The sequence below is a fragment of the Chrysochloris asiatica genome, unplaced genomic scaffold, assembly GCF_000296735.1.
Source record: "Chrysochloris asiatica unplaced genomic scaffold, ChrAsi1.0 scaffold00175, whole genome shotgun sequence".
Classification (NCBI taxonomy): Eukaryota; Metazoa; Chordata; class Mammalia; order Afrosoricida; family Chrysochloridae; genus Chrysochloris; species Chrysochloris asiatica.
Window position 1 is genome coordinate 5,659,206 of NW_006408693.1, and position 12,800 is coordinate 5,672,005.

Genomic DNA, 12,800 nt, shown 5'->3' on the forward strand with positions numbered 1-12,800 from the left:
CAGTGTTTCATTTTGTTTTATATAGGGTCTCTATGAGTCACAACTGACTCAATGGCACCTATCAACAACAAAAAACTGACTTCCCTTTCCAAGAGTCCTGTCAGTGAATATAAAATAACTTAAACTTGTGATGCTTGCTAATGGCGAAAAACAATGCTTCTATGGAAAAAAATTTCTATGAAATTAGTTTTATTTTCAAATGATTATGGTAGCACTGACTATCCAGCTGAACTTTCTGAAATAATTTTTTCTTGACTTGCTTCCCCAATCACATTAGATGCTATTGTGTATAATACCTACATACTAATTTTAGTTCAAAATTTTCTTGAGAATGGAATAGTCCTCTCAATCACTCATAAAAATTAAATCAGTGGTATTGACTTAGTAAAATTTAATGCATCTGCCATAAGTTTTTCTTCAGTCTGCTTTTGTGACACAGACAATCAAATATGGCACAGGTACAACAAAGTGCAACACATTTCTAAAATGGGCTGTACTATCTTACTGACAATTGGTTAGCATGGGTAAAAGATTATCATAGTTTTTTAGAGTTATTTGTAATTTTCAAACCACTTTCATGTATGTAATCTTATCTGTCCCTCAGAACATCTCTAGGACCCAGTTTGTGTGCCAGTCCTGATTTCACATGGAAACTCCATCCATTTTATGAAGTTATTTAGCAAGGTATTTAGAAGTTATTACTAGCCCTAAAAAGGAAAGCTGTTTTGCCAAGATTAGGCTTTATAAAAAGTCCCCCTCCCTTTTAATTCCACTTTTTAGTATGTATTTGATAATTTCAGAAAATTTTGTGTCCCCGGCCTCAGAAAAAATTCTACTGCGAGCTTTCTAAAAGTTGCCCCACAAAAATAGACTTCATTATCATGGTAATGTTTTGGACTGATAGACTATTTTGCTGAACTTAAATTTCTCTTTGAAAATGCAGGTTTGGTAACAGATGGGAAAAGTAAATCACCATCTCCTGTAGGAGAAAGGCAAAGCTTAATTAGTTCTTTTGCAAAAGACTTATTATATATTTCATTTATAAACTGAAAGAGGAAAACAATGTGTTTAAAGCAGGATGAAAGTAGAGGTGATACCCACAGCTGCTCTTGTCTCTGGCAAACCTCTGAGAGGTTCCAGTTTCACTTGGTTCATAAGAAACACATGCCACTCATTTGCTGTGCATATGCTTCAATGTATTTTGACAAATCTGATCTAAAATGTTACACATGTTCCACATTAGTTTAATTTGCACTTAGTAACCACTTATACAACATGGCAAAAAACCCTAACCTCTATACAAAATAATTAAAGGGAATTTCAGCTATCAGTAATATTTGAATTTTGATTCAATTTCGGTTACAGTTTTGTGATGCAGCCAGCAAATGATGCATATTTAACAGTGTCTGTTTGTGAACTGTTTCTTTTGATATAGAAGCCAATTAAAAAAAAACAAAACATGTTTTAATAACTGAATGAAATTATTCTGAAACTTTTCTAACCATACCTAAAGACTTTTAGAGATTTGTTGTTAAACATATGACTTGAGATGAATCAGCTTCACCATGAAGTTAAGACTTGTTAGAAAAGAAAGATCTCAGGCCCCCCCACCTTAGATGGACTGAGCGAGAATCAGCATTTTAACGTATTCCTCAGGCCATCTGAATACACATAAAGGTTTTAAAAAGCACTGCTTTGGAAGAGATCTAATACCAAAGTTCTTTTTCATACATACACATATAAATACATGCACATACATATATATCCATATCTATCTATGTCCTAGTTTATACTTGAAACTCCATGATCTACATATTTATTTTATATAGATATTTTAGAAAGTATTTGGCGTGTAGGTTGAACTGCTTATTATTTCTAATCTTTTAAATATATTTAAAATAAAACCTCATCATTTATTTCCACAAGCTATGTTATCTGTCCATGAATACAAAAATTCATATTAATAAGTACTGGCTTACCATACATTTTAGTTACTGACACATGAAGCACACTGAAGAATTTCTGACTCTAAGAAATCTTTTGGCATTTCTATCATTTTTTCCTGTGTTCTTTTTAGTAGGTCTTTATAAAGTAAATGTCTTTATTGCAACAGAAGTAGTTTTATTCCATTACATCACCTTGTAGTGGGAACACAGGAATCAAATTTCACACTTTTTGAGGGAACACTTGGGAAGTTCAAGGACTTAATTTCTTGGGCAATAGAATCCATATTAAAACTACTTATGATCTATGAATGCTTTGGGAAATAATAGATCAATTACATATTAATGGGTGATACAAATGAAATTTGCATTTATATCATAGCTTCTGAATTCATGATGCAAAATAACTCAATTCATTAAAATTTAATTTATTGGCCATCAAATTTTCTATGTTACAGCAGAAATAAGCATGACATAACTCTTATCTTAAAGAATCTAGAATAATTAATACTATTTTGTTTAATGAACCTAAATTGAAATCTATGACAAAATAATTAGATATAATTCAAAACTCAGTACATTATCACTATCTTAAAAAATGGAAGCAGAAAACATTTCTCTAATTTGAAAGATCTCTCTAATTTTGTACAATCTGATTAATTTCATTGTTTTCAGCTCCACCAAATACATTTCTCAACAGTCAACCTTGGGAAATGAAATAAAGATGATTTAATATAATCTATTCAAAGTCTCTGTTGGCACCACAGCAGTATAACATTAGTTTACAAGCTTGTGACATACTACATATTTTCATTATTGTTTTCATACATTTCTGCTGAAGAAAACCTTCAAAATGTATCGGTAGTAGGTTCAATATATATGTAATACTCTGATACATTTACTGTGCATTTGAATATGCCATACAGTGGTAAAGCTTGTGCCTGAACATTTGCAAATGTAGACAAGTTAGAAAGATAGTCTATAACTTCATATGTGCAATGCATTATTCAATTTTCCCTTTCATTTTTCAAACTGACCATCACAATGCAATTTAAATAGCCTTAAGTGTCCCTGAAGAGCTACTGTGTGTTGTTTAAGGCTTAAATAATCCCTGCCATGCCAGAGGGTTACTGTTCAGCTGTTTAGGATCATGAGATGGTATCTCAGCACTCATAAAACAGAAGATTCAAAACACAGGGGTGTACATGGAAGTACAGATCATTATGACAGGCCTGAAAGTTATCCACAAGAAACATCAACATCCTGGAGGCCAAAAGAGCATTTATAACTTTTGTCCAAAATTAAGTCAAACACATAGGGAAAATTCACATAAAAACGTTAATGCTAATATAATAATACTTTTATATTTGGCCTATTCCAAAAATATTGAGGGCTTCCAAAACCTCTGGGATGTCTTTTCTTAAACATTTGAAATACATACTATTTGTTCTGTACTAAAACAGATATCTAACCTGAATTAGCTATTTTCTAGAATCATCCACAAAATGGTCAATACATTTAGTAAGGCACAGTAAAGAAAGTGTAGTTTGGTTGTTTTTTCTTAAGCTTACAAATTTCAATTCAGAAGTATGGTGGGAAGGTAATTTTGGCCCCTGGGATTTGAAGCTATCTTCCAGTTGTAATCTGTGGTCTGAACGTTTACATGGTGGTTTCTTCCCATTCAAGCTCAACATCACCTATGACAAAAGGTAACATGTCACAAAAGAGAATTAAAGGCAACTGTTGAAAAGATTTATTTGTTTCGTGACAAAACTATAGTGCAAATACAAAGTCTGATACCCTAGCTTGGAACAACTGAAAGAAACCATTTAGCTGTGTACTAATCAAGCTGTTAAAACCTTTTTCACATCTGATGATTATCAAATTAATGCCCCTGCTATAGATGGTAAAGGAGCTCTGGTAGCATAGTGGTTACGAATCAGGCTGCTAACCTCAAGGTCGTCAGTTTGAAACTACCAGCTGTTCCACGGGAGAAATGAGGCTTTCTGCTCCCGTAAAGCTTTGCAGCCTCAGAAAACCTGTACAGGGTTGCTATGAGTCAGAACCGACTCCATGGTACTTAACAACAACAACAACATAGATGGTAAACTAGTAAATTTGGAACACAATGTCTCTGTTTACCTTCCATGGCATCCAAGGAGTCCATCTTTTGAAGCGCTGAATAGTTCACAAAACAGATGGGCTGATTGTTTCCTTTACTTGATAGCAGGTCCAGAATGCATTGGTGTAAAAAGATATACTGTGCCTAACACCAAGAAAGAGGGATTAAACAAGTGGATGTGGTGGGGTTTTTCCTTATATAGGAAGCTCTATTGGTATAGTGGAAAATAATATTGAATTTAAAAGTTAGCAGCACAAACTTACCGTTGTATATAAGCGATTATGTATCACTTCATATATAAGGTTTTAATATGTTGGACAAAATCAGTTTGAACTGCAATGTCGGCAATTCAAGCTCACCGACTGCTCCCAGAAACCCCAACGCTAAGAGTTGGAACTGGCCCAACGGCACTAACAATGACAACTCCTATGGTTTCTTATACCTTTGACCTGTTTTGTTGTTGTTGCTGTGTTTTTAATACTAGTCATTAGATATGAAGCGTTAATATACTTCCTTGTGATTATAAAAAGTAGCAATTAGGTTATTTAAAATTTTTTATGGGTCTCAATTTCCAATTAGCTCTAACTGATAATTTTTCTGAGGGAGTCTTGATATGGCACTATAGGATAATGCAGTGGACAGAAGATCGGTTTGAAATGCAAGATCAGCAGTTCAAACTCACCAGCTGCTCCTCAGAAACCCCTATACAGGGTCGCTATGAGTCGAAACAACATCAATTTTTTCTTACAGTTTCCTAGAAACCCAACCAAATATCAAACCTCTTGTAAGTCGATTCTAATTCATAGCAATCCTTTATATGGTTTCCAAGGCTGTGGCGCTGTGGGTTAATGTGCCAGACGGCAAAGTTATTTGAATTGCAAGATCGGTAGTTCACGCTCACCAGCTGCTCCTTGGAAACCCTATATAGGGTCGCTATGGGTCAGAACCGACTCGACGGCACTTAACAACAACAACAAATCTTTATGGGAAGAGAAAATCTCATCTTTCTTCCACGGAGCAGCTGGTGGGTTTAAACTACTGACTTTGCAGTTAGCAATCCAGTGTTTGCTGGACTGGTCACCAGGATAAGGTCACCAGGGCTCCTTTTTCTTGTTACAATGACTTTTATCTTTTGTTCCTCTCTCATTAACGTAAAATCACTGCCCTCTAATACTCCCATTTAATCTTTTGAATTGCTGTTGTCAGTTTGATCTCATCTGGCGGTGGTGGTTGTATGTCACTGAGTCGGTTCTGACTCATAGCAATCCTGTACAGAGCTTCTGAGGCTGTAGATCTTGACTGGAGCAGATAGCCTCATCTTTCTCCCACTGAGCGACTGACAGTTTCAAACTACTGATTTTGCAGTTAGCAGCCTAGCTCATAATCCACTATGCTAGCAGGGTTCCTTTTAATCTCATATAGATAACTCTTAAAACAGCACACTGTTCAAGAAATACATTTGTTACAAGTACAGTAAAGTAACAGTTTTAAGATGACTTCATAGTTACAATGTCTTTTGAAATGAAGATATGAAATTTAGTCTAAAAATCTGAGTGACCATATTTTTGCACATCAGAACATTAAAAATACATCATAATTCTGTCAATTATCTGGGCAGCTGGCCTACTTATTGTCACATATCTGGCCCCCATTTGTAAATACAAAATTGCTGGACATTGAAATAGCCAGATATTCAAATACCCAGGTGCTGGACAAAGATTAGTTGTATTTTATCTGAAATGTTTGGCCTAAACATAGTACAATCTGGATTCTTCACAATTATTCAGTATAATTAAGTACTTTATTAACATTTCTGAGTGTGGCCTTTTGCAAAGGTAGTTAAAAGCATATATGTTATTGTTGTTAAGTGCTGTTGAGGTGGTTCTGAGTCATAGCGACCCTGTAAATGGTTTATGAGGCATGGCTGGTGAGTTTGAACCATTGACCTTGCGGTTCAAACCAACCTTATGGTCCAGTGCAGTGTCCTACAGTGCCACACCAGAATTCCAAAAGCACATATATATGTTGTTGTTAAGTGCTGCCAAGCCGGTTCCAACTCATAGCCATTCTGTATGGTGTTTCCTAGGAGCAGCTGGTGAGCTTGAACTGCCAACCTTGCAGTCCAGCACAGGCAATACCCCACAGTGCCACACTAGAACTACCTATCTATCATCTATCTATCTATCTATCTATCTATCTATCTATCTATCTATCTATCTATCTATCTATCTTATTGTTGTTGTTAACTGCTGTCAAGTGGTTCCAACCCACAATGATCCTATATAGGGTTTCCAAGGAGCAGTTGGTGAACTTTAAGGTTCGTACTGACTTTGAAGTCCAGTGCATTAACCCACAGTTCCACATCAGGACTATATATATATAGTAGTTTTTAAAATTAGCTTCATTTGTATATAAGAAATATGCCTAATTTTAAAGGAATATTATCAAATGTTTAATACATAAATTGGCAAGTGACTTGAATAGAACTTCCTCTAAAGTAATCATCTGACAAATTTATGTTCCTATCTATTGCTGCTGTACACCAGAACCATTTTGAAACTTGTCTATTGAAACTGTTTTTAGAAATTGTTGGTCACTACTAAGAGTATGATGACTCTGTAGGATAAGCACTGGACTGTGAATGACAAGGTCAGTGTTTGTGCCCACTAGTTATTCCTCCTGGGAGAAAGATAAGGCTTTCTGCTCCGGCAAGGATTTACAAGCTTGGAAACCCTGTACAGGGTAGCTATGAGTCACAACCAACTCAAGCACACTTAGCACACACACAGAGCAAAGTAGGAATATCGATTTCCTCATGGATTACAAACTGTTCCCAGAACTATCTCACTCACCGCCTAAAACTGTTCCTGGCACAGAGTAGGTGTATAACAAATATTTGTTGACTTATTCTCATTTAATTTTCACAACTAGCCAATATTTAACATTTAAGAGCAGATTTGATTTGGAAAACAGCCAAAAAGTCCTTTGAGATCAAATTCTGTAAGTGACAAGGGTACTCAAATTACAGAATTCAGTTTTAGTTAAAAAAAAAAAAAAAAGTAAATATAAAAAAGTATTGTTATAAATTAATAAAAACTATATTGGATTTGCTAGTAAATTACTACTCAAAGTAATTCTGAGAGAATTTTCTAACATACATCAGTCAATCAACAGCATTATTGTCAGAAATATAGTGGTGGTTATTATGTGCCATGACGTTGGTTCCGACTCATAGTGATCCTGTACAGGGTTTCCGAGGCTGTAAATCTTTACAGAAGCAGAAAGCCTCATCTTTCTCCCATGGAACAGCTGGTAGTTTCGAACTGCTGACCTTGTGGTTCACAGCCTGCCACTTAATACGATTTCACTGAAAAACAACACTTATTTAAATTTATGATTTCTCTTATTTTAAAGACAATCACACTTAAATTTGAAGTCACATTTAATATGTGAAGCATCTGACTATCCTGACCTCATCTTCTCCACCGGAAAGAATGATGGATGGAAACTCAGCCAACTGGGCAGGCTTAGCTCCACAAGGATTTACTACAGGTTCCAAGGTCCTTTGTCTGCCAAGTCCTGTTGTTGCCAAGGAACAGTGCAGTGTTGTGAGGAGAGTCTCAATACCAGCTTATGTGATAGGTAATCACATTATGTTACAAATCAAACTTTTATGAATCTCAGTATATTAATTTGGAGGATCATAAAATTTATGATGTCAGATTTTAAAGGACTTTATATATGTAAAATGCCTAACGAAAAAGGTGCCCAAAATATATTTTTGTTTATTTTCATCAAATTTTAAAATTCACACCAGTCAACTTCCTTGAGAATTTAGAGCAGGAAAAAGGAATATCCCACATTAACCCTTATTTGAGATACCAAGAGTAACTCAAGATATTATCTTGCTGCCGAATATTCTCACACACATACTTCAAATCTGTGGCAGCTATGAACTGTTTTTTGTAGAGTGAAACAACTTAATAATCTCTCCTGGGTAGGTGACTTTTAGTGGCAGTATATTACTGCGGTTTCTGTCTTCCCTCTGCCCATGCTGCTGTTGTATGTGCTGACATGTGAACATTCTTTATAGAGACTGGAATCATTCCCTCAGGGAACAGATGAAAATAAAAAACCACTCAGTGCTGGTTTGTAAAGACTATAGCCAAGGCATAGTCATTTTCCTTTTCCTTTCAACAGAGCAAAGACAGTAAAGAATAGATTCTCTGGGAAGTAAGTTGCTTGAAAGACAGCCTGAGAATACCTGTTTAGAAGAGAGTTAATCCAGCATTACTTTTTCAGGCATTTACTGCATGCTAGGCACTATGCTGTAAGGAGCACTGGTAGTGTAGTGGGTTACACATTAGGCCGCTAACTGTAAGGTCAGCAGTTCAAATCTACCAGACACTACATGGGAGAAAGATGAAGCTTTTAGAGCCTTGGACACCCTCTACAAAGTCACTATGAGTTAGAACTGACTCAATGGCATGCAATAACAAACACCATATGCTTGTAGCTTTAAATATTTTATCATAATGCATACTGATAAAAATTGTGAAAGGTACAACATTACTATTTTACACAAGAGAAATTTCTCAGAGAAGTTATTAATCAAATTCAGAGAGCTAACAATTAGCAGAGCTGGATTCAGATTCCATTTATTTGACAACAAAGTCCATGGTCTTTCTCTCCCCTTGTTCCGTTCCCAACATTTTGCTATTGTTGGGTATGCATACATGCATAATGTATGAAGTTCATAATATATTTTGAATTCTAAACAGTGCTAATATTTTCAATAAGCACACTTAAAAAACTTTATCTACACAAATTTGTAGAGATGGCAAGGTTTTTTTTTTCAACTTTCATTATTTGAAGATTGATTCTCCAAGGAAACCATATATCAACTAATCCTATTTGTACCCAGCCAAAACACCCAGCCATTAAATTTGCCTAGAGAACTTATCTCTAGTGGGTATGTCTGCACCCTGGGAATGTGAAGAACACATTAGCTTTCTACTTAACCTTCTTTTTAACTGAAAATTAGAATGAGCTGTAATAAAGGTTATTTTTTATTGATACAGAACCTTCACAAGATCTTTGAACAAAAACTAGCTATATAATTTGCAGGGTTCCATGCAAAACAGAAACCCAGGATCCTTGTTCAAAATTATTAAGAATTTCAATACTGTAACAATGAGCATTCAACCAAGATCAGGGCTCTTCTGAATATGGAGACCTGTGTGATTGTGCACACTGCATCCCATGAAGTCAGAGCTACCCGTGTGGCATATTATATTACTGACGTATTCTGAAGGAAGAGTGAAACTTCGCTTACTTTAGCAGATGAGGGAAAATGGACTACATTTCTAAGCTTTACTGAACTAAACTTTACAGAATTGATACCACCTCAAAAGACCCACCACTCATCTGTCAGTCCACTACTTGTCTGTCAGTTTGTCGTACTGTGGTGTCTTGTGAGTTGCTGTGATTTTGGATGCTATGCCACTGGTATTTCAAATACCAGCAGGGTCACCCATGGTGGACAGGTTTCAGATGAGCTTCTAGATGAAGACAGACTAGGAAGAACAAGGGACGAACTACTTCCAAATATTTAGTCACTGAAAACCTTATGAATAGCAGTGAAACACTGTCAGATATAGTGAAAGAAAATGAGCCTCTCAGGTTGGAAGATATTCAAAATGTTACTGGGGAAGAGCTGCCTCCTCAAAGTAGAGTTGACCTTGATGACGTGAATAGAGTAAAGTCCATTGGAGTAAAGCCCATGGGACCTTTATTGGCTGATGTGACACAACTCAAAATGAAGAGAAAGAGCTGGAAACATCCATTAATAATTAGAACATGGAATGCATGAAGCATGAGTCTAGGAAATTGGAAATTGTAAAAAATGAAATGGAACACATAAACATTGATGTCTTAGGCATCAGTAAGCTGAAATGGACTGGTATTGGCCATTTTGAATCTGACAACCACATGGTTTTCTATGTCGGGAATGACAAATTAAAGAGGAATGGTGTTGCATTCATTGTCAAAAGGAACATATCCAGAGCAGTCATGAGGTACAATGTTGTCTATAATAGGATAATATCCATGTGCCTACAGAGAAGACCAGTTAATACCACTATTATTCAAATTTATGCTCCAACCACTAAAGCCAGTGAGGATGAAATAGAAGAAGTCCACCAACTTCTGCAATCTGAAATTGATCAAACATGCAATCAAGATGTATTGATCATTACTGATGATTGGAATGCAAAGGTTGAGAATAAAAAGGAAGGATCAGTAGTTGGAAAATATGCTCTTGATAGGAATGATGCTGGAGATCGCATAATAGAATTCTTCAAAATCAATGATTTGTTCATTTCAAATACCTTATTTAGACAGCATAAGAAACAATTATACAGATGGACATCACCAGATAGAATACACAGAAATCAAATTTACTAGATCTGAAGAAAGAAATGATGGAAAAGCTCTATATCATCAGACAAAGCAAGGCCAGAGGCAGATTGTGGAACAGACCATCAATTGTTCCTATGAAAATTCAAACTGAAGCTGAAGAAAATGAAAACAACTCCACGAGAGCCAAAATATGACCTTGAATATATCCCACCTGACTTCATAGATCATCTGAAGAACAGATTTGATACAATAAAGACTGAAGACCAGACACTAAAGACTGAAGACCAGAAGAGTTGTTGGATGATACCAAGAACATCATACATGAAGAAAGCAAAAAGTCATTAAGAAGACAAGAAAGAAGGAAAATATCAAAATGGATGTCAGAAGAGACACTGAAACTTGCTCTCCAGTGTAGAGATGCTAAATCAGGTGGAAGAAATGAGGAGTTAAAAGAACTAAAAAGAAAATTTCAAAGGTAAGATTGAGAAGACAAAGTCAAATATTACAACAAAATGTACAAAGATCTGGAGTCAGAAAATCATAAAGGAAGAACACGCTCAGCATTTCTCAAGCTGGGGGAACTGAAGAAAAAAATTCAAGACTCGACTTTAATTATTGAAGGATTCTCTGGGCAAATTATTGAATGATGCAGAAAGCATCAAAAGAAGATGGAAGGAATACACAGAGTTATTGTACCCAAAGGAAATGGTTGGTGTTCAACCATTTCAAGAGTTAGCATGTGATCAAGAGCCAATGATAATGAAGGAAGAAGTCCAAGATGAAGTGAAGGAATTGGAAAAGAGCAAGTCACTGGGAATTGATGGAATACAAATTTAGATTTGTCAAGAAAGTGAGGCAGCACTGGAGGCACTCATTCATCCATGCCAAGAAATTTGGAAGACAACTATCTGGCCAACTGATTGGAAGAGATCCATATTTGTGCCTATTCCAAAGAGAGGTGATCCAACGGAATGCGGAAATCATTGGACAATATCTTTGATGTCCCATGTGAGTAAAGTTTTACTAAAGTTTATACAGAAACAGCTGCAAGCATTCACTGACAGATAACTTCCAGAGTTTCAAGCGAGATTCAGAAGAGCATGTGGAACGAGATATATCATTGCTGATATCTGATGGATCTTGGCTGAAAGCAGAGACAACCAGAAAGACGTTTACCTGTGCTTTACTGACTATGTAAGGGCTTTTGATTGTGTGGATCATGACAAACTACGGACAACATTGTGAAATATGAGTATTCCTGAACAATTTAACTGTGCTTACGAGGAATCTGTACATGGATCAAGAGGCAGTTGTTCGAACAGAACATGAGAACACAGAATGGTTTAAAATTAAGAAATGTGTGTGATAGAATTATATTCTTTCACCATACTTATTAAACCTATATACTGAGAAAATAATCTGAGAATCTGGATTATATCACGATTGGAGGAAGACTCATTATCAACCTGCAATATGCAGATGATACAACCTTGCTTGCTGAAAGTGAAGAGGACTTAAAATATTTACTGATGAAGATCAAATACCACAGCCTTCATTATGGATTGCATCTCAATGTAAAGAAAACAAAAATCATCACCACTGGACCAATAAACAACATTCTTATCAACAGAGAAAAGATTGAAGTTGTCAAGGACTTCATTCTTCTTTGGTCAACTATCAACACTCATGGAAGCAGCAATCAAGGAACCAAATGACGTATTTCATTAGGCAAATCTGCTGCATAACACCTTTTTAAAGTGTTGAAGAGCAAAGATATCAGTTTGAGGACTAAGGTGCACCTGACTCAAGCCAATAACCTCATATGCATGCAAAAGTTGGACAGTGAATAAGGAAAACCATAGAAGAATTGATGCTTTTGAATTATGATGTTGGAGGAGAATATTGAAAGTGTCATGGGCTGCCAAAAGAACAAACAGATCTGTGTTGGAAGAAGTGAAAGCAGAGTGCTTCTTGGAGGCCAAGATGGCCAAACTTCGTCTCTCATACTTAGGACATGTTGTCAGGAGGAACCAGTTGCTGGAGAAGAATATCATGTTTGGTAAGGTGGAGGGTCAGAGTAAAAGAGGAAGACCTCCAGTGAGATAGATTGGCAGACTGGCAGCAACAATGGGCTCAAGCGTGGCAACAATAGTGAGGTTGGCCCAGTATCGGGCAGTGTTTCCTTCTGTTGTGCACAGGGTCGCATGAGTCGGTACCAACTCGATGGCACCTAACAACAAACACCAACAAAAGAGCTATAAAGTAAAACTATGAATTGAATATGATATATATCATGGAACTCAAATAAACAATAA

General features: G+C 36.1%; 1 protein-coding gene across 1 annotated transcript in view; it reads right to left on the minus strand.

Moving 5' to 3' along the window:
- Positions 1–2,440: 2,440 nt before the first annotated feature.
- The window catches only part of PTPRQ (protein tyrosine phosphatase, receptor type, Q), a 338,184-nt gene continuing 327,824 nt past the window's right edge, over positions 2,441–12,800 (minus strand). The window contains exons 44-45 of the mRNA XM_006871836.1: positions 4,086–4,209; positions 2,441–3,640 (exon numbers count right to left, since the gene is read on the minus strand). Of these exons, the coding sequence (XP_006871898.1) occupies positions 3,603–3,640; positions 4,086–4,209 (162 nt within the window). The 3' untranslated portion in view covers positions 2,441–3,602. The remainder of the gene's footprint in view (positions 3,641–4,085; positions 4,210–12,800) is intronic.